General features: G+C 39.6%; 1 protein-coding gene across 1 annotated transcript; it reads left to right on the top strand.

Annotated features, from left to right (window-relative positions):
* Positions 1-12,264: 12,264 nt before the first annotated feature.
* Positions 12,265-24,088, top strand: LOC139192950 (uncharacterized). The gene is made up of 2 exons (XM_070815882.1): positions 12,265-13,304; positions 14,523-24,088. Exon 2 carries the CDS (start codon positions 14,533-14,535, stop codon positions 20,023-20,025), a length of 5,493 nt encoding a protein of 1,830 aa, XP_070671983.1. The 5' UTR covers positions 12,265-13,304; positions 14,523-14,532; the 3' UTR covers positions 20,026-24,088.
* The last annotated feature ends 2,498 nt before the right edge of the window (positions 24,089-26,586 follow it).

The raw sequence follows: 26,586 nt of genomic DNA, 5'->3' as shown, positions 1-26,586 counted from the left end.
TGTGCTCCATAAGCATACACTCCATTCCAGCTCAATTTTGCTCTCAAATGCTCCAAATTGCATCATTTTATGTAATATGCTCTTAAAACCTGAAAACACATGAAACTAACTTAAAAGACTACTTTAAACTAAGAAAACATAACTAAAATGCATAAGAACTAACTAACTAAGGCGCATAAATATGCTCCTATCAACCCACTTCGACACATAATCCACAGCAAGTAATATATAAAGAAATCCATGTGACGAAGGAAAGGGACCCATAAAATCAATACCCCAAACATCAAATATTTCAACACTAAAAATGGGGGTTTGCGGCATTTGTTGTTTAGGACCTATATTGCCCGTTCTTTGGCATCTATCACAAGACATGCAAAATGTTCTAGCATCCCTAAAGATGGTAGGCCAATAGAAACCACATTCTAATACCTTAAGTGCTGTTCTATTAGTGCCAAAGTGTCCCCCACAAGCATAAGTGTGACAAAATGTTAGAATAGCATTAAACTCAGAATCGTGCACACACCTACGTATAACTTGGTCAGGGCAATATTTCCATAGATATGATGTGAAAATTATGTTGACACTCAAATTAACCCTCTTTTTATCAATTGTAGCAAAGTATGTAAGTAGGGATCGTTCTAAACCGGGGATTAGGAGGGATTGCAAAATCACTTGAAAACTGACTCAAATACGTAAAAACAAGTTTAAAACACTAAACTAGACTCAAAGAATGCAAAACTAAACTTTAAAACACCAAAACAAACCAAAAGACTCAAAATAGCCCAAAAACACTCAAAACTGCCTTAAAACCACAATCTGGGCAGTTTTGAACACTAGACACAAACTTGGACGAAAATTGGTTTTAACTTGACCTAAGACACTTAAAAACACAAACTAAAGTGATGTCTAACTATTATGACTCAACTAAGAAAAGGGGGATTGATTTTGGACGAATTTAACTTTGAAAACAGAAACTTTGAAAACAAACTTTGACAAAAACGTTTTGATGAAAATTAAGATGGTGAAAGGCTAGTTAGAAGGTTCCTTCTCCACACATGAAACATATGCATACGACTCGATTTCCAATTACTTTTTCAATAAACCATGAATGACAATGCCCCAAATTAACTAGATTGACCAATTAATTCTCAGATTTCCCTAGATTCATTGAATTGAATGGGATACGCATTACAACCAAATTATTCTTATCAAGGACCCTAACTATGGAATACGCATGATAGAGACACATATCAAAGATCATTAAGTTCAATGGAAATCATAAGCATTGACGAGGCATTCATAACTATGGGATACGCATGTTACTCTTGCCTAGGATTTACTTAACACAATCGTGACTAGCGACTTTTACTACTTATGAATATAAGTTAATAACGATTAGGTGAAATTCCCTTATACTCTAGCATCAAATTAATGCATGCGAACTAAGTATGCATCCTTAATTAACACACAAGAACAAGTTATCAATCAAATAGATAAGTAAACCACATTCACGATTCATGAAATCATAATTGGAAGAAATCAAGTCATATAAAACATATGATCATGGCTTTGAATTCCCTTCTAACTATAAAGAAATTAGTTCCTCATGTTCGCAAATAAACAAAGATAAATAAATTTAAACATTGAAACAAAGATAGAAAACACCTAGAAACGCTCCGACAATCCAACGTCTTGAATGGCATACACGGCTCCAAGTTGTCTTCCTTCTTCTCCTTGCAAACTCACGGCACAATGAGGGATGATTGGTGAATGGTGTAGTGAAAATCTGGTAGAGGGTGGTGAATGAATAGGTGCGGCAATGGGTTGTATATATAGGCTGAAAATTCACATTCCTAGGTAGCAAAGGACAAGGTTTTAAAGGCCTAAATTGCATAGGATAATAACATCCAATCCTATAAGGAAAACAAGTCAAAAACCCAAAGGGATTGGGAGATAATGTGCAGCAGAAAGAGTGTGAAATGATAAGGCTTCTAGAAACCAAAATCCTAAAGGAAATAAGGTAGAAAATTCGGCACAAAGTTAGGGTTCTAGAAGGATAATACAAGGCAGATTTTTAGGGGTTTCTAGAAAGGTTCTAGGCGCCCTTTTGTGTAGGATAAGGTTAGGTCTTCTAGAAATCCCATTTTAAGCATCCTAATCTAGTTAGAAACCCCCCTAATTGGCTGAAATGTGGATAGTTTAGGATAAGGATAAGATAGGATAGGATGAGGTTTATTTGAATAAGATAAGCTAAGATAAGGTTATGGATGAGGTTTTGGATAAGATACCTTATCTTGAGCTGATTCTTTGGCTTTAATTCTTCTTCTTCATGTAGGAAACCTTGCTTGAGTAGGAAACTTCATACATCTAGGAATCCATCTTCAATTAGGACTCCTATATTGATTAGGAATCCTTCATTCATTTAGGAATCCTTCATTCAAGCCATTTCCTTCTTCAACTAGGTAACTTTGTATCTTCAATTCTTCAACTTTGAAACGCCTTCTTAGCTTCACCAATTCCTCAAATTCGTCCATCCCTTGTGCTTCATGTGCATGAACTCCATTTTAGCCCAATTTTGCTCCAAAATGCTCCAAATTGCATCCTTTTGCTCACTTTGTATCTAAAACCTGAAAACACATGAAAATAGCTTAAAAGACTAACTTAACTAAGAAAACACAACATAAATGCATAAGAACTAACTAACTAAGGCGCATAAATATGCTCCTATCAAGATACGGGTCATCCCACACATAAAACCGTGCCTCTTTCTTCAATTTATCACCTTGGTGTTTAAGTAATTCACTAGGAATATGTTTAGACACCAAATAATTCACCAAATCAGCATACCACGGTTCACTTACCTTGACGGACATCAGTTGCTCATCTGGGAATGTCTCCATGATAGGTACGGCATCCTCCTCATGTACCATACGGCTCAAGTGGTCAGCCACCACGTTTTCACTTCCCTTCTTGTCCCGGATTTCGATATCGAACTCTTGGAGAAGAAGCATCCAACGAATGAGTCGTGGTTTGGCCTCCTTCTTGGTGAACAAATACTTCAATGCTGCATGGTCAGTATAAATAATAACTTTAGTACCAAGCAAATAAGAACGGAATTTATCTAAAGCAAATACAACAGCTAGAAGTTCTTTTTCAGTGGTGGAATAATTCAATTGTGCATCATTTAAAGTCCGAGAGGCATAATAGATAGCATGCGGCCTCTTGTCATTCCTCTGCCCCAAAACAGCTCCTAATGCATAATCGGAAGCGTCGCACATAAGCTCAAAAGGAAGGCTCCAATCCGGTGGAACTATGATAGGGGCCGAAGTTAGCATGTCCTTTAGGTGATGGAACGCCTTCTCACACTCCTTGTTGAAGTCAAACGCCACATCTTTCTGGAGGAGACGACAAAGAGGGTTTGAGATCTTGGAGAAGTCCTTGATAAATCGCCTATAAAATCCTGCATGACCAAGAAACGAACGAACCTCTCGAACCGAAGTAGGAGAGGGTAAGTAGCGTACAAGATCTATTTTCGATTTATCCACTTCAATTCCTCTTTCTGAAACAATATGCCCTAGAACTATGCCTTGTCTAACCATAAAATGACATTTTTCCCAATTAAGCACTAGGTTAGTTTCTACACATCGTTTCAAAATTATTGTGAGATTTTCCAAACATCCATCAAATGAATCACCAAACACACTGAAATCATCCATAAATACCTCAATAATCTTTTCCACAAAATCTGAAAAGATACTTACCATACACCTTTGAAATGTGGCCGGAGCATTGCATAAACCAAAAGGCATGCGACGATAAGCAAAAGTACCAAAGGGGCATGTGAAAGTTGTCTTTTCTTGGTCATCCGGCGCTATGACAATCTGATTATATCCTGAATCACTGAGGGTAACAACTTATTAGTGGAAACTGGAATTGAAATTGGATTAGAAGGCTTACCATGGTGTTGAGGTAGTGACTCAAGGGCAGCCACTATCTCGGCCTCCTCCTCACTTCTAGGCACGGCAAAACCAGATTTTTGCCCAATTCCTTGTGCAATTGTCGTTTCAAGGGTATCCCTCTCCAAACAATCGAGAAAATCCTGCGCCAAATCATCAATTATATCAATAGAAAAGAAAGAATGATCGTCCTTAGGAAATTTAATACTTTCAGAAAGATTGAAATCAATGACTTCCCCATCAAATTCCATCGTTAAAGTTCCTTTAAACACATCTATCTTGGTGCGGGCTGTTTTCATGAAGGGCCTCCCTAATAGAATCGGCAACGGGGTGGAATGGGGGGAATCCTCCATGTCAAGCACGTAGAAATCCGCTGGAAAAATCAAGTTACCAACCTGCACCAAAACATCTTCCAAAACACCCTTTGGATATGCATTAGAACGATCGGCTAATTGAATTATAACACCATCATTTTTAAGCTCACCTAAGTTCATAGATGCATAAATAGAGTATGGCATAACATTAATCGAAGCCCCTAAGTCTAACATGCATTGTTCAAACTTAGTATTACCAATAACGCACGGAATTGTAAAACTACCCGGATCTTTGCATTTAGGGGGTAATTTCCTTTGTAACACAGCAGAGACATTTTCACTTACTTGAACCACCTCTTTGTTCGAAATCCTTCTCCTTGTTGTACAAAGTTCTTTTAAAAACTTAGCATACCTCGGGACTTGCTTAATCGCATCAAGGAGCGGGATATTGACTTGAACTTTCCGAAAGGTCTCTAGAATGTCCTTCTCAGCTTCTTCCTTCTTTGATTGCCTAAACCTGCCAGGAAAGGGCACATTTAGTGGAATAGAACTAGAAAAAGTCGAATTTGGACTTACCTTGGTGGTTGAGGACGATTTAGGAGGGTTAGAGGGTGGCGGCATGGATTGGTCATCCTTGGCCGTGGGTTTTGCTCTTTGTGCCTCCTCTTGCATCAACTTGTCCTCCTCGTCTTGACTTGATTTGGATATATTCGAGTCCGCTCCAACCTGTTTACCACTTCTCAACATGATGGCCTTAGCGGTTTCAAATCCTCCTTTCGGGTTCACAACGGTTGAACTAGGCAGTCTGCCTTGTTCTCTAATTTGCCCCATAAACTCTGCAATTTGACCCATCTGCTTCTCCAAGTTGTCCACCCGTTTGTCTTGGATTTGTCTCTCCTTATTTTGAGTTTGTACTTCCTGCGTCAAAGTAGTAAGTAACTTAACAACTTGATCATTATCCAAAGACGTACCTGAGGTTGGTGGGGCGGTTTGTACTTGGTTTTGATTGGGGACGAATGGCTTTGTATAAAAGCCCGGTGGTTGCTGCCTAAATCCTCCTTGTTCTTGGGGTTGTTGAGGATCCCGCCATTTGAAATTCGGATGGTCCCTCCACCCCGGATTGTAAGAATTAGAGTATGGATCATGGCGTGGTTGATTTTGGTTCCCAAAACCAACGGCATTGGCAGCTTCTCAACCCCCATTCTCAATCAATTGAGGGCATTGATCATTGGCATGTCCTTGCACCGAGCACACGCCACACACACTTGGTCCATGAATCTTCATTCCCTCGGCTAACTGAGAAACAATAGAAGTAAGGTTAGCTAATTGGGATTGAATCTTGGGCATAGAACTTACCTCATTCACTTGTGGCCGTGGGGGGTCCCTTTGTCCAACACCTTCGTATTGTTGTGCATTATGTGCTCGGTTGGCAATTAGAACTTTTGCAGCCCCCGGAGTTTTATCCACCAACGCACCTCCCGCCGAGGCATCAAGCATTTGGCGTTCCATGGGAAGGAGTCCTTCGTAGAAATATTGAATGAGCAGCTCCTCCTTCATTTGATGCTGTGGACGAGAAGCAACAAGTGATTTAAAACGTTCATAATAAGAAGGAAACAATTCACCTGGGTTTTGTTGGATGCCACTAATCCGTTTCCTCAAGAGAATGACTCTTGAAGTTGGGAAAAACTTCTCCAAGAACGCTCTTTTCATACTATCCCAAGATGTAACCGTTCTGGGTGCTAACTCGTAAAGCCAATCTTTCGCCTTTTCCAAAAGTGAGAATGGAAAAGTGATAGGAGCATATTTATGCGCCTTAGTTAGCTAGTTCTTATGCATTTTTGTTATGTTTTCTTTGTTAAAGTAGTCTTTTAAGCTACTTTCTTGTGTTTTCAGGTTTAGCGGACGTATTACATGAAATGATACAATTTGGAGCTTTTGGAGCAAAAAGTGAGCTTGAATTGAAAAGGACATGCTTGGAACGCAAGGTTGGGATGGAATTGAAGAGTTGAAGATTTGAGGTTTCCTACTTGAAGTAGGAAAGCTAAGCCTAAAAGTTTCCATTTTGGGTCGATCTTTCCTAAATCGGAATTGGCAACCAAAGTTTCTAAAAGTTGGAAGTTTCTATTCTTGGAGGTTTCCATTTTCGAGAGTTTCTATTCTTGGCGTTGGGCTTTTAGATGACCTAAAACCAAATTTCCTTGTGGACCTTCAACCCATGCTGAACCCTAGGGCCTAATCATCTAAAATCTGCCATGTTAAACCCTAGTCCATTTCTCCTAAACCCAAGCCGCACCTTTCCACCTAGAAGCCCTATTTTACAAACCCTAAACCCTAGTCCACTTAAGTGCCGCACCTAACCCTAGCCCATTGTTAAAAATCTGATTTCATTAGGGTTTCTAAGTGCCTATATATACCACCCTTACACCCTAGCCGCATAGATATTCCCCTCTCCAAAAAATCAGAAAATCCTCTCTCCTTTTCCCCACCTTTTGCCGCAGCCACCATCACCCAAAATCCATCCATTCCAGCAACCTACCCCACTTTGCCGCACCACCATACACCTCCCTTACCCTTTGCCGAACCACCATATCATCCCAAATCCATCCCTAAACCGAAATCACATCCAAACAGCCCCTAAACCCTCACTGCCGCAGCAAGGAGAAGAAGAAAGAGGAGCTTTCTGTGCAGATTTCAAAGTGGACTTCTTTGGCATTTTAGGTGTAATCTTTCTTATGTCTTTGATGTTTCAATTCAATAAACTTTGTGTTGTGAGTATGAGGAACTAAACCCCCTTAGTTGGGGAGTGATTCGAAACCATGTCCATGCTTGCAATTTGATTCGATTACATTCAGTTGTTATTTCATAAGTTATGGATTCAATTCGTTCATCTATTTGATTGATAATTTATTTGTGTATGTTGATTGAGAGTGCACGCTTAGTTTTCATGCATGAATATGATGCTAGATTATGAGGGAGTTTCACCTAATAGTTACAATCTTATAATCACAAGTAGTGAAGGTCGCTTGAAACCGATCGCGTTGAATGAATTCTTGGCACTAGTTTCATGCTCATCATAGTAACGAATGCCTCGTCAACACTTATAGTTCTCATTATGCTTCATGATTCTTGATTGTATCTTTATTGTGCTCATCACATAAGGAACCGTTAAGGAATGCTTTGAATTGTTGTATGCGCTTTCCCATCCAATTCATTAACATTAGGAGAACTTGAAGGTTAATTTAAGCGTATCTAATTAACTTGGGGTGTTGAGTTTCATAATTTGTTGGAAGAACAACTGAAAATCGTTTTGTTTGCAAGTGTGACATGTGTGGAGAAGAACTTCCTAACTAGCCTTTTATCCATCCTTTTTCACCAAAATCGTTTTTACAACCTGTTTAGTTTTAAGTTTCTGTTTTCTGTTAAATTTTCGTCCAAAACAAATCCCCCTTTAATTTGAAGTCCTAGATTAGTTAGAAAGTGTTTTGATTTGTGTTTCTAAGTATTTTGATTCAAGTTTTCATCAAATTTCGTCCAAATTAGTGTAGGTGCTCAAAACTGCCCAGAAAGTGGTTTTAGGCAGTTTTGAGCCTTCTAGTTGCTGTTTTGGTTTGTAGGTTTGTTTAAGTATTTTAACTTTTAGTGTTGCATTCTTTGAGTCTAGTTTAGTGTTTTAAACTTTGTTTTTGAGTTTTTAAGTCAGTTCCAAGTGTTTAGCAATCCCTCCTAATCCCCGGTCTAGAACGATCCCTACTTACATCTTTACTACAATTTGACAAAAAGAGGGTTTAATTTGTGTGCTTAATATATTTCGCATCAAAATTTTGGCGCCGTTGTCGGGGATTAGCAATTTTGCTAATCCCTTGGATTGTTTTTTTTTCTCTTTTTATTTCACTTTGTTTCTGACCTTGTTTAAGTTTCTGACCTAATTTTGTTTCTTGTTCTTAGGTACTAATGTATGACTAGAAGCTCTCAACCGATTCGTGCGAACATCTTGGATTTTGACGACGATTTTGAGAGGAAGTTGAGAAGAGCTAGAAATCAGCAAGAACAACCTCCACTCAATTCCGAATCTGACCTTGAAGAAAACATACAAGAAGAGGAGGAGGAAGCCACGGCAGGGATATTTGAAGAAGTCCAAGGCATGGCCATGGACAATCGTACACTCAAGGAGCTTTCCGCCTCGGGTTTGGATAATGCCGCACCCTTGTGCATTCAATACCCCATGGCTGCCCAAGGTAAGACGGATGAGTTTGAATTAAAGTCAAGTTTACTTCATCATATTCCTAAATACCATGGCTTGTCCATGGAAGATCCTAACAAACATTTGAAAGAATTTGAAGTAGTTTGCTCTAGTATGACTCCCGTCAATGTTGACGGAAATATTTTGAAGATGAAGGCTTTTCCATTCTCTTTGATGGATAAAGCCAAGGATTGGTTATATGAGTTAGCTCCCGGCACTGTCACTTCTTGGGAGAGTATGAAGAGAGCGTTCTTGGAGAAGTTCTTTCCAACTTCTCGCATCATCCTCCTACGCAAAAAGATAAGCGGAATTCAGCAAGAAGAAGGTGAGTCTTTTCCTACATATTATGAACGATTTAAATCACTTGTTGCTTCTTGTCCACAGCATCAGATGAAGGAGGAGTTGCTTTTGCAATACTTCTACGAGGGTCTCCTACCTCTAGAACGTCAAATGCTTGATGCTTCGGCGGGGGGAGCATTGGTGGACAAAACACCCATGGCTGCCAAGGTCTTGATTGCTAATAGAGCGTTGAACGCTCAACAGTACGAGGGTGTAGGCCAAAGGTGACCCCACGGCACCAAGTACATGAGGTAAGTTCAACTTCCGATCTTCATTCACAATTGGCTAATCTTACTTCTATTGTTTCACAGATGGCCGAGGGAATGAAGATACAAGGACCTGTGGTGTGTGGCGTATGTTCTATCCAAGGACATGTCTCCGAAAAGTGTCCTCAACTCATCGAGAATGGCGGATGGGAGAGTGCGAATGCCATTGGGTTTCAAAGCCAAAATCAGTCAAGGCATGATCCATACTCCAACACGTATAATCCGGGGTGGCGGGACCATCCAAACTTCAAATGGAGGGAGCCCCAGCAACCTCAGAACCAAGGAGGCTTTAGGCAACAACCCCCGGGGTTCTTTCCCAAAACCTACGGCCCACCCCAAAATCAAGCCCAATCCGGCCCAAGTGCCTCAGGTACGTCTCTTGACAATGATGCACTTCTTAAGATACTAACTAAGTTGTCTAATGGACAGGAAGATCAAGCTAAGGCTATGCAAATCCAAGACAAAAGGGTGGATCAACTTGAGAAACAAATTGGGCAGATTGCCGAGTTTGTTGGGCAGTTTAGAGAACAAGGAAAGCTTCCTAGTTCAACCATTGCGAATCCAAAAGGAGGCTTTGAAACCGCAAATGCAATCATGCTAAGGAGTGGAAAAGAAGTTGGGGCAGGTTCTTCATCAAAAACAGGTCATAACGAGGATGAAATTTTGCAAATGGAAGAGGAGGAATCAAAGCAACCCACAGCAAGGGTGGTTCCACCTTTGCCGCAAGCCTCCAATGCCCCTAAACCTGCAAATCTGTCCAATAAGGGTAAGAATGTGTTAAATTCAAGTCCTACTAATGTTTTTCCTTTGAATGTCCCCTTTCCTAGTAGATTTTTGCAATCCAAGAACGAAGAGGAGGAAAAAGATGTTCTAGAGACGTTTAGAAAGGTGCATGTCAACATTCCCCTCCTTGATGCCATAAAGCAAATCCCGAAGTATGCCAAGTGTTTAAAGAAGCTTTGTACGACAAAGAAACGTGCCCGGGAGAAAGAAGTGGTACATGTAAGCGAGAATGTCTCCGCCATCTTGCAACGTAAACTACCCCCCAAATGCAAAGATCCGGGGAGCTTTACAATTCCATGTGTCATTGGTAATACCCGTTTCAAATCTGCCATGCTAGATTTAGGAGCATCTATTAATGTTATGCCATATTCTGTTTATGCATCTATGAATCTAGGAGCACTTAAACAGGATGGTGTAATAATACAATTGGCTGATAGATCTAACGCCTATCCAAAGGGAGTTTTGGAAGATGTTCTTGTGCAGGTTAATCATTTAGTCTTCCCGGCGGATTTCTATGTCCTCGAAATGGATGAATCGGACCATGCTCCTTCATTGCCCATTCTCCTTGGACGGCCTTTCATGAAAACGGCTCAAACCAAGATTGATGTAGCCAAAGGAGAAGTAACTATGGCATTTGGTGGTGATATGATTTGTTTTAAAATTCCTGAATCCATTGAGACTCCTAACGTTGTTCGTTCTTGTTGTGTTATTGATACGATAGAAAAGATAGGGACGGATCATTCAGCCCCTAACACAAAGGTTGCTTCAAGAACCATGCAAGATGAGGGAATTGGAGTGGAGCATGAGGACCCCACGGCCACTGCCCTTAAGATACCCCATGTGGCCGAGAATACCATGAGGAAAACAGTTCATGTTGCTGCCACTTCATCACAACACCAAGGTAAGGCACCTAGTCCAAATCCAATTCCCATTAAAATTAAGAGGTGGTTCCCTTCTATGGTGCAGGTACCCAAGCAAATCCCCGATGGTGGGCGCATGTACGTGAACCTTAGGCAACACAACGCACCCATCAACGAACATCACTATCCATTACCGTTCAAAGATGCAATGTATGAGAGTGCCGTGGGCTCCAATGGGGCATGATTGTGTTTTTCGTCCGGCTGCAAGACGTAAAAGAAAGCGCTACTTGGGAGGCAACCCATGCAATTCAACAAAGGGAGACCAAGGAATCACTCCAATTCCAGATTTGCGTTCCTAAACTCTTCCCTTTGTTATTTATTTCGAATCTGCCTATTTAGTTGTTTTAGTTGCTGTTTGTGTGTTTCTTTTTGTTTAGTGTGATTTTATGCTTGAAACATTGAGGACAATGTTTGATTTAAGTGTGGGGGGGTAACTAAGTGTTTTAGATGCAAATTCGTGGGATTTTATCACCCTAAACTTGAAGACTTGTTCCTTGCTGTTTTTAAGTGTTTTTGAGCAGTTTTGATGTGTTTTAATGTGTTTTGAAGTAAAAATCCGAAAATTACATAAAAATTTGAAAAATTTGTTTTAAAAACCCAAAAAGAGTTGTTTTTGTGTGTTTGTTTGTGTCTTAGGGTACCTTCCAACACAATGATGAGGATTCGGTTTGTAATTACATGGCTGTTAAAGAGAGTGATTAACATGGATGAAAGTTTGATTTACTCTTTGTGTATGCTTAGTTGTGGTTATAACTTATGAATTCACATGCAATCATAAAAGAAAAAATCAGTTTTTGTAACATGCTTGAAGGAAGGAACTCAAACTAACGCTACAACCTTGTGAGACTTGAGCCTAAACGTTTATTTGGAGAGTTAAAATCTGTGCATTCTTTGTTTTCTAAGTCGTTGCATGATCTCATTATTCTTTGCTTGGTTACTACTTAGAAGGCGTTTCATCATTTAGTTCCAAATGCTAGAACTCATGCCCATTTCATTCAAAGCATGTCATTGAATTGCATAACACATATTCAAGATGAAGTTGTGTAGTGACCACCACCTTAGCCAAAAAGCAGTGTGCCCTACTCCATTATATGTTTAATTTTAACCCCGTTGAGCCTTGTTTAGCCTTTTCTTTGTTAACCCACATTACCCTCACCTAGCCTAGAGTAGGACTATCCAGACCCTTGTTCTTGAAGCATAGTAAAGCATGATTCAAATTGAATTCCTTTTGATTTATGTTGGCAGAAAATAAGTGTGGGGGAAGTGATTTTCATGAGGAATTGTGTGCCATAGGCACGGCAAAGAAAAGAAAAGAAAAAAAAAAAAAAAAAAAATTTCGTGCAAAAAGAAAAATTGAAGAAAGAGTTGAGTTAGTCTTTTAAGCTATTTTCATGTGTTTTCAGGTTTTAGATACAAAGTTAGTCTTTTAAGCTATTTATGCGCCTTAGTTAGTTAGTTCTTATGCATTTATGTTGTGTTTTCTTAGTTAAGTTAGTCTTTTAAGCTATTTTCATGTGTTTTCAGGTTTTAGATACAAAGTGAGCAAAAGGATGCAATTTGGAGCATTTTGGAGCAAAATTGGGCTAAAATGGAGTTCATGCACATGAAGCACAAGGGATGGACGAATTTGAGGAATTGGTGAAGCTAAGAAGGCGTTTCAAAGTTGAAGAATTGAAGATACAAAGTTACCTAGTTGAAGAAGGAAATGGCTTGAATGAAGGATTCCTAAATGAATGAAGGATTCCTAATCAATATAGGAGTCCTAATTGAAGATGGATTCCTAGATGTATGAAGTTTCCTACTCAAGCAAGGTTTCCTACATGAAGAAGAAGAATTAAAGCCAAAGAATCAGCTCAAGATAAGGTATCTTATCCAAAACCTCATCCATAACCTTATCTTAGCTTATCTTATTCAAATAAACCTCATCCTATCCTATCTTATCCTTATCCTAAACTATCCACATTTCAGCCAATTAGGGGGGTTTCTAACTAGATTAGGATGCTTAAAATGGGATTTCTAGAAGACCTAACCTTATCCTACACAAAAGGGCGCCTAGAACCTTTCTAGAAACCCCTAAAAATCTGCCTTGTATTATCCTTCTAGAACCCTAACTTTGTGCCGAATTTTCTACCTTATTTCCTTTAGGATTTTGGTTTCTAGAAGCCTTATCATTTCACACTCTTTCTGCTGCACATTATCTCCCAATCCCTTTGGGTTTTTGACTTGTTTTCCTTATAGGATTGGATGTTATTATCCTATGCAATTTAGGCCTTTAAAACCTTGTCCTTTGCTACCTAGGAATGTGAATTTTCAGCCTATATATACAACCCATTGCCGCACCTATTCATTCACCACCCTCTACCAGATTTTCACTACACCATTCACCAATCATCCCTCATTGTGCCGTGAGTTTGCAAGGAGAAGAAGGAAGACAACTTGGAGCCGTGTATGCCATTCAAGACGTTGGATTGTCGGAGCGTTTCTAGGTGTTTTCTATCTTTGTTTCAATGTTTAAATTTATTTATCTTTGTTTATTTGCGAACATGAGGAACTAATTTCTTTATAGTTAGAAGGGAATTCAAAGCCATGATCATATGTTTTATATGACTTGATTTCTTCCAATTATGATTTCATGAATCGTGAATGTGGTTTACTTATCTATTTGATTGATAACTTGTTCTTGTGTGTTAATTAAGGATGCATACTTAGTTCGCATGCATTAATTTGATGCTAGAGTATAAGGGAATTTCACCTAATCGTTATTAACTTATATTCATAAGTAGTAAAAGTCGCTAGTCACGATTGTGTTAAGTAAATCCTAGGCAAGAGTAACATGCGTATCCCATAGTTATGAATGCCTCGTCAATGCTTATGATTTCCATTGAACTTAATGATCTTTGATATGTGTCTCTATCATGCGTATTCCATAGTTAGGGTCCTTGATAAGAATAATTTGGTTGTAATGCGTATCCCATTCAATTCAATGAATCTAGGGAAATCTGAGAATTAATTGGTCAATCTAGTTAATTTGGGGCATTGTCATTCATGGTTTATTGAAAAAGTAATTGGAAATCGAGTCGTATGCATATGTTTCATGTGTGGAGAAGGAACCTTCTAACTAGCCTTTCACCATCTTAATTTTCATCAAAACGTTTTTGTCAAAGTTTGTTTTCAAAGTTTCTGTTTTCAAAGTTAAATTCGTCCAAAATCAATCCCCCTTTTCTTAGTTGAGTCATAATAGTTAGACATCACTTTAGTTTGTGTTTTTAAGTGTCTTAGGTCAAGTTAAAACCAATTTTCGTCCAAGTTTGTGTCTAGTGTTCAAAACTGCCCAGATTGTGGTTTTAAGGCAGTTTTGAGTGTTTTTGGGCTATTTTGAGTCTTTTGGTTTGTTTTGGTGTTTTAAAGTTTAGTTTTGCATTCTTTGAGTCTAGTTTAGTGTTTTAAACTTGTTTTTACGTATTTGAGTCAGTTTTCAAGTGATTTTGCAATCCCTCCTAATCCCCGGTTTAGAACGATCCCTACTTACATACTTTGCTACAATTGATAAAAAGAGGGTTAATTTGAGTGTCAACATAATTTTCACATCAAATTTTGGCGCCGTTGCCGGGGATTAGCAAAGTTGCTAATCCCTTGGATTGTTTTATTTCAATTTGTTTTAATTGAGTCCAGATTTTTACTTTGTTTTTGTTTCTTGTTTTTAGGTACTAGTTTATGACTCGGAGCTCTCATCCGGTTCGTGAACACATCTTGGACTTTGACGACGATTTTGAACGAGAGTTGAGACGAAAGAGGAAGAATCCAGAACCTAGTGAATCAAGTTCAAATTCGGAAGCCGAAGTTGAGATTGAGGAAGAGGAACCCACGGCTCAAGTGGGTGAAGTTGAGACAGTCATGGCACAAGACAATCGTACAATCAAGGAGCTCTCGGCTTCGGGATTGGACAATGCCGCACCTCTATGTATTCAATATCCGGCGGCTGCCCAAGGAAAGACCGAAGAATTTGAGTTAAAGTCGAGTTTGCTCCACCATATTCCGAAGTACCATGGGTTGTCCATGGAGGATCCTAACAAGCACTTGAAAGAATTCGAGGTAGTGTGTTCAAGCATGACTCCAATCAATGTCGACGGGAGTATATTGAAGATGAAGGCTTTTCCCTTTTCTCTCATGGAAAAGGCGAAAGATTGGTTGTATGAATTAGCTCCCGGAACGGTCACATCTTGGGAGAGCATGAAACGAGCTTTCTTGGAGAAGTTTTTCCCAACTTCTCGAGTCATCCTCCTACGAAAAAGGATAAGTGGAATTCAACAAGAAGAAGGTGAGTCTTTTCCTACATATTATGAACGTTTTAAATCTCTTGTTGCTTCTTGTCCACAGCATCAAATGAAGGAGGAGCTTCTTCTACAATACTTCTACGAGGGACTTCTACCAATCGAACGACAAATGCTAGATGCTTCGGCGGGAGGAGCCTTGGTGGACAAGACCCCCACGGCAGCAAAGACTTTGATTGCCAATCGAGCGTTGAACGCTCAACAATACGAAGGTGTTGGACAAAGAGGCACCCCACGGCAACACCAAGTGAATGAGGTAAGTGCCATAACCGAACTTCAAAATCAAATGGCTAACCTTACTACTTTGCTTTCTCAGGTTGTGGAAGGGCCAAAAGTTCAAAATGTAAGTGCGTGTGGCGTGTGTTCCATGCAAGGACATCCTACGGACAAGTGCCCACAATTGATTGAGAATGGAGGGTGGGAGACCCTCAATGCCGTGGGCTTTGGGCAACAATACCAACAAAGGAATGATCCCTTTTCTAACACCTACAATCCCGGTTGGCGTGATCATCCGAATTTCAAATGGCGAGAACCCCAACAAGGCCAACAACAAAGCACGTTTAGGCAACAACCCCCGGGTTTCTATCAAAAGTCGTTTGCACCAAATCAAACCCAAGCACAACCCGCCCAAAAATCAGGTTCTTCTATTGATAATGATCAAATTTTTAATTTACTAACTTCTATGGCGCAGGGCATGCAGAATAGGGACAAGAAAGTGGACGAATTGGAGAAGCAAGTGGGGCAAATTGCCGAGTTTATGGGACAGTTTCGAGACCAAGGAAGACTCCCTAGTTCAACCGTTGCAAATCCAAAAGGGGGATTCGAAACCGCCAAAGCAATTACATTGAGGAGTGGCAAACAAGTTGGAACTGAACCCCAAGCATCCAAAGCAAGTCATGAAGAGGATGAAAAGTTGCAGTTTGAGGAAGACACACAAGCAAAACCCACGACAAAGGAGGAACCACCTTTGCCGCAGCCATCTTGCACTTCCAATCCATATAATTCGGCCAAGGTAAGTTCAATTCCAACTTCTCCTAGTTCTATTCCACTAAACGTGCCTTTTCCTGGCAGGTTGAAGCAATCCAAGAAGGAGGAGAACGAGAAAGACATTTTGGAGACATTTCGGAAAGTGCAAGTCAATATACCTCTTCTTGACGCAATTAAGCAAGTACCTAGATACGCCAAGTTTTTGAAGGAACTATGCATAACAAGAAGGAGAATTTCGAACAAAGAGGTGGTCCAGGTAAGTGAGAATGTTTCCGCTGTTTTGCAAAGAAAACTACCCCCTAAATGCAAAGATCCGGGAAGTTTTACAATTCCATGCGTTATAGGCAATACTAAATTTGAACATGCTATGTTAGATTTAGGAGCTTCAATTAACGTCATGCCATACTCAATATATGCATCCATGAACTTAGGAGAACTTAAAAACGATGGTGTTATAATTCAATTAGCCGATCGTTCTAATGCATATCCGAAAGGAGTTTTGGAAGATGTGTTGGTGCAGGTGGATAACTTGATATTTCCAGCGGATTTCTATGTCTTAGAGATGGAGGACTCACCAAATGTCACCCCATTGCCGATTCTACTTGGGAGGCCTTTCATGAAAACAGCACGCACCAAGATCGATGTTTTCAAAGGGACGTTGACAATGGAATTTGATGGGGAGATTATTAACTTTAACATTTCTGAAGCTATGAAATTTCCTAAAGATGATCATTCTTGCTTTTCTATTGATATATTGGATGAACTGGCGCAGGATTATCTTGATATGTTGGAAGACGATCCCCTTGAAACGACGATTGCACAAGGACTTGGCATGAAGCCCAATCTGGCCGTACCTAAGGAGGAGCATGCCGAGCTTGTGGCGGCCTTGGAATCATGTCCCCAACATCGTGGTAAGCCTTCTAACCCAATTCCAATTCCCGTTTCCACTAATACGTTGTTACCTTCTGTGATTCAGGCCCCCGTTCTTGAGCTTAAACCGTTGCCGGATCATTTAAAGTATGTATTCTTGGGAGATGAAGAGACGTTGCCCGTCATTGTCTCTTCATCACTCACGGCATTAGAGGAAGAAAAGTTGATTCGGGTGTTGAAGGAGCATAAAACAGCCATTGGATGGACATTGGCCGATATTAAGGGAATTAGCCCTACAACATGCATGCATCGCATATTTCTAGAGGAGGGGGCTAAACCAACTCGAGAGGCTCAACGCCGGCTCAACCCTCCGATGATGGAAGTCGTGAAAAAGGAGATTATAAAGCTTCTCGATTGTGGAGTGATTTATCCAATTTCGGATAGCCGTTGGGTCTCACCGGTTCAAGTTGTCCCGAAGAAGTCCGGAGTTACTGTGGTGAAGAATGCCGAGGATGAGCTTGTGCCAACCCGTATTCAAACAGGTTGGAGAGTGTGCATTGACTATAGGAAGCTCAACAACACCACAAGGAAGGATCATTTTCCACTACCATTCATCGATCAAATGTTAGAAAGGTTAGCCGGTCATTCTTTTTATTGTTTTCTTGACGGTTATTCGGGATACAATCAAATTGTCATAGCTCCGGACGACCAAGAAAAGACCACCTTCACATGCCCATTTGGTACTTTTGCTTACCGACGCATGCCATTCGGATTATGCAATGCACCGGCCACGTTCCAACGATGTATGGTAAGTATCTTTTCCGATTTCATTGAGAAGATTATTGAAGTATTCATGGATGATTTTAGTGTCTTTGGCGATTCGTTTGATGGGTGCTTGGAAAATCTCACATTAATCTTAAAACGATGCGTTGAAACGAACCTTGTTTTAAATTGGGAAAAGTGTCACTTTATGGTAAAACAAGGCATCGTTTTAGGGCATATCGTTTCTGAAAGGGGAATTGAAGTTGATAAATCAAAAATAGATCTTGTACGCTACTTACCCTCTCCAACTTCGATTAGAGAGGTTCGTTCTTTTTTGGGCCATGCAGGATTCTATAGGCGATTCATCAAGGATTTTTCGAAGATTTCCACACCCCTATGCCGACTTCTCCAAAAGGATGTGACCTTCGATTTCAACGAGGAGTGTGAAAAGGCATTCAAGCACCTCAAAGAGATGCTAACTTCGGCCCCCATCATTCGGCCACCAGATTGGAGCATTCCCTTCGAGCTTATGTGCGATGCATCTGATTATGCTCTAGGCGCTGTTTTGGGACAAAGGAAGGACAAACAGCCACACGTCATCTATTATGCCTCTCGGACCTTGAACGATGCTCAGTTGAACTATTCCACAACGGAAAAAGAACTTCTCGCCGTTGTTTTTGCTTTAGATAAGTTTCGTTCGTATTTACTTGGTACTAAAGTCATAATTTACACTGATCATGCAGCGTTGAAGTACTTGCTCACAAAGAAGGAGGCTAAACCAAGGCTTATTCGATGGATGCTTCTTCTCCAAGAGTTCGATATCGAAATCCGAGACAAGAAAGGAAGTGAGAACGTTGTGGCTGACCACTTGAGCCGTTTGGTGCATGAAGAAGAGGTTGTGCCGATCCCAGAGACATTCCCGGACGAGCAATTGATGTCCATTGAGGTTAGTATGCCATGGTATGCGGATTTAGTTAATTATTTAGCATCTAAAGTCATCCCAAGTGAGTTCAATAAAAACCAACGTGATAAACTTAAGTATGATGCACGAAATTATGTGTGGGATGATCCGTATTTATGGAAATATTGCTCTGATCAAATCATTCGTAGGTGTGTGCATGATTCTGAATTTCAATCTATTTTAAACTTTTGTCACACTTATGCATGCGGAGGTCACTTTGGCACTCAAAGGACTGCACGTAAAGTACTTGAATGTGGTTTTTATTGGCCTACTATCTTTAAGGATGCTAGAACTATTTGCATGGCATGTGATCGTTGTCAACGAACTGGAAGTATAGGACCAAAAGACCAAATGCCGCAAAGTCCCATCTTTAATGTTGAAATTTTTGATGTGTGGGGCATAGATTTCATGGGTCCCTTTCCTTCATCTCATGGTTTTGTTTATATTCTACTTGCGGTTGATTATGTTTCGAAATGGGTGGAAGCAAGAGCCACCCGTACTAATGATTCTAAAGTGGTTGCAGATTTTGTTAAGACTAACATTTTTGCAAGGTTCGGAATGCCGCGGGTACTTATAAGTGATGGGGGCTCTCATTTCTGCAATCGCACCATTGAAGCGCTACTCAAGAAATATGGTGTCACGCATAAGGTGGCAACACCTTATCATCCTCAAACAAGTGGACAAGCGGAGGTGTCCAATAGAGAAATCAAGCAGATTTTGGAGAAGACCGTAGGGCCAAACCGGAAAGATTGGAGCTTGCGCTTGAATGATGCATTGTGGGCGTATCGCACGGCCTACAAAACACCAATTGGAATGTCCCCATTTCGGCTCATTTATGGGAAACCATGCCATCTTCCGGTTGAATTGGAGCATAAAGCACATTGGGCCATCAAAACCTTTAATATGGACATTGATGCCGCAGGTCTTCATAGGAAACTTCAATTGAATGAGCTTGAGGAAGTTAGGAATGAAGCTTACGAGAACTCTTGTATTTACAAGGAGAAAACGAAGGCCTTCCATGACAGGATGATTCGGAGCAAGACGTTCTCTATCGGGCAGAAAGTGCTACTTTTCAATTCTCGCCTTCGGTTATTTCCAGGTAAGTTGCGTTCTAAGTGGATTGGACCTTTTATTGTTACTAATGTTTTTCCGCATGGTGCAGTTCAAATTCAAAGTTTGAAGACGCAACAAGAGTTCAAAGTCAATGGACATCGTTTGAAGCCATATTTCACACCTTTTGAGGAGGAGACCGTGGAGGAAGTCAATCTCCAACCCGTGGGCCCTATTCAAGCTTGATTGGAAGAATCGTCCGGCTGGAAGACGTTAAAGCAAGCGCTTCTTGGGAGGCAACCCATGCAAATAAAGAGGACCTAGGCGGCTCCGGCATTATAATCAGATTTGCGTTTCTAAACCCTACTCTTTATTGCTTTTACTTTGCCATATTTGTCATGTTTGCTAGTTGTGTTATTTGCTTGTTTTTGTGAGTCTATGTTTGAAACATTGAGGACAATGTTTGGTTTAAGTGTGGGGGGGTAAACAAAGTATTTTTGTGTCAAATTCGTAGGATTTTATCACCTAACATTTCAAAGGTTGTTTTTCATTGTTTTTAAGTGTTTTTAGAAAGTTTTGATGTGTTTTTATGTGGCTTTACCAGAAAATCCGAAAATTCAAGAACAAAATAGAAAAAGTTTTGAAAAAACCCAAAAAGAGTCATTTTTAAAAGTTGTTTTTGTGTGTTTGTGTCTTAGAGTACCTTCCAACACAATGATGAGGATTTGGTTTTTAATTGCATGACCGTTAAAGAAAGTTACAAACATGGATGGAAGTTTGATATGCTCTTTTGTTTATGCTTGGTCATCGTTGTTGTTTACGAATTCACATATAATCACAAAGAAAAAAAAAATCAGTTTTTGTAACATGCTTGAAGGAAGTAACTCAAACTAACGCTACAACCTTGTGAGACTTGAGCCTAAACGTTTATTTGGAGAGTTAAAATCTGTGGAATTGTTGGTTTCTAAAGTCGTTGCATGATCTCATCATTCTTTGCTTGGTTGCTACTTAGAAGGCGTATCATCATTATAGATCCAAATATTAGAATTCATACCCATTTCATTCAAAGCTTAAAATTGAGTGCATAACATATAACAAGATGAAGTTGTTTAGTAGTTACCACCATAGCCAAAAAGCCTTCAACCCATGCATTTGTTTTTGTAGGATTAACCCCTTTGAGCCTTATTTAGCCTATTTTTGTTGTTAGCCACATTATCCGTACCTAGCCTAGAGTAGGACTATCCATACCCTTGTTCTTAAAAGATAATAAAGCATGACTTAGAGGGAATTCCTTTTGATCAATGTGTGCAGAAAACTAAGTGTGGGGGAAGGGAAAGTTTGTGTGCCAAAAGAAGTAAGGAGGGCACGGGTTAGACAAAGAAAAACAAAAGAAAAGAAAAAAAGAAAGAAAATTCGTAGAAAAAGAAAGAAAAAAAAAGAAAAAAGTGTGAAAAGTATGAAAAGGAGTTGAAAGAGCATAAAATGAGCTCTAAGTTGTTGGTTGTTGAAGCAAGGGTCCAAAAAGTTGAATTAGACCCTAAGTGTTGTATGAATCTTCCCCTTGAGTTTAAACATTGATTTTCGCATGCAAAAGTGAATTCTAAGTATCAATTTCATTACTTTGCTTATTATTCTTTAAGAATATTTGTTTATCCTTACCTTTCTTTGTTAGCCAATACCTTAGCCCCGTTACAACCCTTTGCTTCTATCTTGATTGTTATGTGTTTCAATATGTGGAGTTTGGAGTTGGTATGAGCATATGATATCCCTGGATCTCGCATCTAAGTAGTAGCATTCCATTCATGAGATCGTATACATACATTCATAATTCCAGAAAATGCTTTTATTGTCATAACATATGTGAGCATTAGTTTTCATATTTACATCAATCTTCTCACATATAACTAGTGTAGGGTGTGTAGTCAGAAAATCTAAGTGAAAAAAGAGTGCATATCTAGTAAGGAATTGAGCAAATTCTCTAAGGCATGTTACTACATTCAAAACATTGTTTTAATTGATTAAATGTGAGCTAGTAATTGATGACTATGATTAAGTATGTGCTTAAGTGTAAAGATGGCTAAAATCTATGTGAGTAGTAATCTTTGGCGTGTCATGTACCATTGGGAATCCCTGAGGCGATTGTTGGAAGGTTTAGGTTATGTTTTGTTTCATTGTTTTGCTCGAGGACTAGCAAAAGCTAAGTGTGGGGGAATTTGATAGGAGCATATTTATGCGCCTTAGTTAGTTAGTTCTTATGCATTTATGTTGTGTTTTCTTAGTTAAGTTAGTCTTTTAAGCTATTTTCATGTGTTTTCAGGTTTTAGATACAAAGTGAGCAAAAGGATGCAATTTGGAGCATTTTGGAGCAAAATTGGGCTAAAATGGAGTTCATGCACATGAAGCACAAGGGATGGACGAATTTGAGGAATTGGTGAAGCTAAGAAGGCGTTTCAAAGTTGAAGAATTGAAGATACAAAGTTACCTAGTTGAAGAAGGAAATGGCTTGAATGAAGGATTCCTAAATGAATGAAGGATTCCTAATCAATATAGGAGTCCTAATTGAAGATGGATTCCTAGATGTATGAAGTTTCCTACTCAAGCAAGGTTTCCTACATGAAGAAGAAGAATTAAAGCCAAAGAATCAGCTCAAGATAAGGTATCTTATCCAAAACCTCATCCATAACCTTATCTTAGCTTATCTTATTCAAATAAACCTCATCCTATCCTATCTTATCCTTATCCTAAACTATCCACATTTCAGCCAATTAGGGGGGTTTCTAACTAGATTAGGATGCTTAAAATGGGATTTCTAGAAGACCTAACCTTATCCTACACAAAAGGGCGCCTAGAACCTTTCTAGAAACCCCTAAAAATCTGCCTTGTATTATCCTTCTAGAACCCTAACTTTGTGCCGAATTTTCTACCTTATTTCCTTTAGGATTTTGGTTTCTAGAAGCCTTATCATTTCACACTCTTTCTGCTGCACATTATCTCCCAATCCCTTTGGGTTTTTGACTTGTTTTCCTTATAGGATTGGATGTTATTATCCTATGCAATTTAGGCCTTTAAAACCTTGTCCTTTGCTACCTAGGAATGTGAATTTTCAGCCTATATATACAACCCATTGCCGCACCTATTCATTCACCACCCTCTACCAGATTTTCACTACACCATTCACCAATCATCCCTCATTGTGCCGTGAGTTTGCAAGGAGAAGAAGGAAGACAACTTGGAGCCGTGTATGCCATTCAAGACGTTGGATTGTCGGAGCGTTTCTAGGTGTTTTCTATCTTTGTTTCAATGTTTAAATTTATTTATCTTTGTTTATTTGCGAACATGAGGAACTAATTTCTTTATAGTTAGAAGGGAATTCAAAGCCATGATCATATGTTTTATATGACTTGATTTCTTCCAATTATGATTTCATGAATCGTGAATGTGGTTTACTTATCTATTTGATTGATAACTTGTTCTTGTGTGTTAATTAAGGATGCATACTTAGTTCGCATGCATTAATTTGATGCTAGAGTATAAGGGAATTTCACCTAATCGTTATTAACTTATATTCATAAGTAGTAAAAGTCGCTAGTCACGATTGTGTTAAGTAAATCCTAGGCAAGAGTAACATGCGTATCCCATAGTTATGAATGCCTCGTCAATGCTTATGATTTCCATTGAACTTAATGATCTTTGATATGTGTCTCTATCATGCGTATTCCATAGTTAGGGTCCTTGATAAGAATAATTTGGTTGTAATGCGTATCCCATTCAATTCAATGAATCTAGGGAAATCTGAGAATTAATTGGTCAATCTAGTTAATTTGGGGCATTGTCATTCATGGTTTATTGAAAAAGTAATTGGAAATCGAGTCGTATGCATATGTTTCATGTGTGGAGAAGGAACCTTCTAACTAGCCTTTCACCATCTTAATTTTCATCAAAACGTTTTTGTCAAAGTTTGTTTTCAAAGTTTCTGTTTTCAAAGTTAAATTCGTCCAAAATCAATCCCCCTTTTCTTAGTTGAGTCATAATAGTTAGACATCACTTTAGTTTGTGTTTTTAAGTGTCTTAGGTCAAGTTAAAACCAATTTTCGTCCAAGTTTGTGTCTAGTGTTCAAAACTGCCCAGATTGTGGTTTTAAGGCAGTTTTGAGTGTTTTTGGGCTATTTTGAGTCTTTTGGTTTGTTTTGGTGTTTTAAAGTTTAGTTTTGCATTCTTTGAGTCTAGTTTAGTGTTTTAAACTTGTTTTTACGTATTTGAGTCAGTTTTCAAGTGATTTTGCAATCCCTCCTAATCCCCGGTTTAGAACGATCCCTACTTACATACTTTGCTACAATTGATAAAAAGAGGGTTAATTTGAGTGTCAACATAATTTTCACATCATGGAGTACTCTCTAGGTCTTCCTTTGTCGAATGCATGGGTTGCCTCCCACGAAGCGCTTGCTTTAACGTCTTCTAGCCGGACGGTACCTCCGTTTAGGCTTGACTAGGTGCCACGGCATGGAGGGGTACCTCCTCCACGACATGTTCCTCAAACATCTCGTAATAAGGCTTCAATCGATGCCCATTCACTTTGAATTCTTGCTGCGTCCTTGCACTCTTGATTTGCACTGCACCATGAGGGAAAACATTAGTGACAATAAAAGGACCAACCCATTTGGAACGCAACTTACCCGGAAACAATCGTAGGCGAGAATTGAACAACAACACTTTCTGCCCCATATAGAACGTCTTGGCACGAATCATCTTGTCATGGAATGCCTTCGTTTTTGCCTTGTAAATCCGGGCATTCTCATATGCTTCATGTCGGATTTCCTCAAGCTCACACAATTGAAGCTTCCTATGTAAACCTGCGGCATCAAGATCCATATTAAACGTTTTGACGGCCCAATGTGCACGATGCTCTAACTCGACGGGAAGATGGCATGGCTTCCCATAGATGAGCCGAAAAGGTGACATCCCAATGGGGGTTTTGTAGGCAGTGCGATACGCCCACAATGCATCGTTTAAGCGCAAACTCCAATCCTTCCTTGTAGGCCCTACGGTCTTCTCAAGAATTTGTTTGATTTCCCTATTCGAAACCTCGGCTTGCCCGCTCGTCTGAGGATGATAAGGTGTGGCCACCTTATGCGTGACATTGTATTTCTTGAGCAACGCCTCGATGGTTCGATTACAAAAATGGGAACCTCCATCACTGATTAGCACTCGTGGCATTCCAAACCTTGCAAAAATGTTAGTTTTCACAAAATCTGCAACCACTCGAGAATCATTAGTTCGGGTGGCTTTTGCTTCCACCCATTTCGACACATAGTCCACAGCAAGCAATATATAAAGAAACCCATGTGACGAAGGAAAGGGACCCATAAAATCAATACCCCAAACATCAAAGATTTCAACACTAAAAATGGGGGTTTGCGGCATTTGTTGTTTAGGACCAATATTGCCCGTTCTTTGGCATCTATCACAAGACATGCAAAATGTTCTAGCATCCCTAAAGATGGTAGGCCAATAGAAACCACATTCTAACACCTTAAGTGCTGTTCTTTGAGTGCCAAAGTGTCCCCCATAAGCATAAGTGTGACAAAAGGTTATAATAGCATTAAACTCAGAATCATGCACACACCTACGTATAACTTGGTCAGGGCAATATTTCCATAAATTCGGGTCATCCCACATATAAAACCGTGCCTCTTTCTTCAATTTATCACATTGGTGTTTAAGTAATTCATTAGGAACATGTTTAGACACCAAATAATTCACCAAATCAGCATACCACGGTTCACTTACCTTGACGGACATCAGTTGCTCATCTGGGAATGTCTCTATGATAGGCACGACATCCTCCTCATGCACCATACGGCTTAGGTGGTCAGCCACCACGTTTTCACTTCCCTTCTTGTCCCGGATTTCGATATCGAACTCTTGAAGAAGAAGCATCCAACGAATGAGTCGTGGTTTGGCCTCCTTGTTGGTGAACAAATACTTCAATGCTGCATGGTCCGTATAAATAATAACTTTAGTACCAAGCAAATAAGAACGGAATTTATCTAAAGCAAATACAACAGCAAGAAGTTCTTTTTCAGTGGTAGAATAATTCAATTGTGCATCATTTAAAGTCCGAGAGGCATAATAGATAACATGCGGCCTCTTGTCCTTCCTTTGCCCCAAAACAGCTCCTAATGCATAATCGGAAGCATCGCACATAAGCTTAAAAGGAAGGCTCCAATCCGGTGGAACTATGATAGGGGCCGAAGTTAGCATGTCCTTGAGGTTATTGAACGCCTTCTCACACTCCTTGTTGAAGTCGAATGCCACATCTTTCTGGAGGAGACGGCAAAGAGGGTTTGAGATCTTGGAGAAGTCCTTGATAAATCGCCTATAAAATCCTGCATGACCAAGAAACGAACGAACCTCTCGAACCGAAGTAGGAGAGGGTAAGTAGCGTACAAGATCTATTTTCGATTTATCCACTTCAATTCCTCTTTCTGAAATAATATGCCCTAGAACTATGCCTTGTCTAACCATAAAGTGACATTTTTCCCAATTAAGCACAAGATTAGTTTCTACACATCGTTTCAAAATTATTGTGAGATTTTCCAAACATCCATCAAATGAATCACCAAACACACTGAAATCATCCATAAATACCTCAATAATCTTTTCCACAAAATCTGAAAAGATACTTACCATACACCTTTGAAATGTGGCCGGAGCATTGCATAACCCAAAAGGCATGCGACGATAAGCAAAGGTACCAAAGGGGCATGTGAAAGTTGTCTTTTCTTGGTCATCCGGCGCTATGACAAT

This window comes from Malus domestica, chromosome 16 (genome assembly GCF_042453785.1).
Source record: "Malus domestica chromosome 16, GDT2T_hap1".
Lineage (NCBI taxonomy): Eukaryota > Viridiplantae > Streptophyta > Magnoliopsida > Rosales > Rosaceae > Malus > Malus domestica.
Note: the sequence above shows the minus strand (reverse complement) of the source record. Positions and strands in the feature narration are given on the sequence as shown.

Excerpts from the sequence above, each read along its gene's own strand:
- LOC139192950 (XM_070815882.1), top strand. The coding sequence starts at position 14,533 with ATGACTCGGAGCTCTCATCCGGTTCGTGAACACATCTTGGACTTTGAC.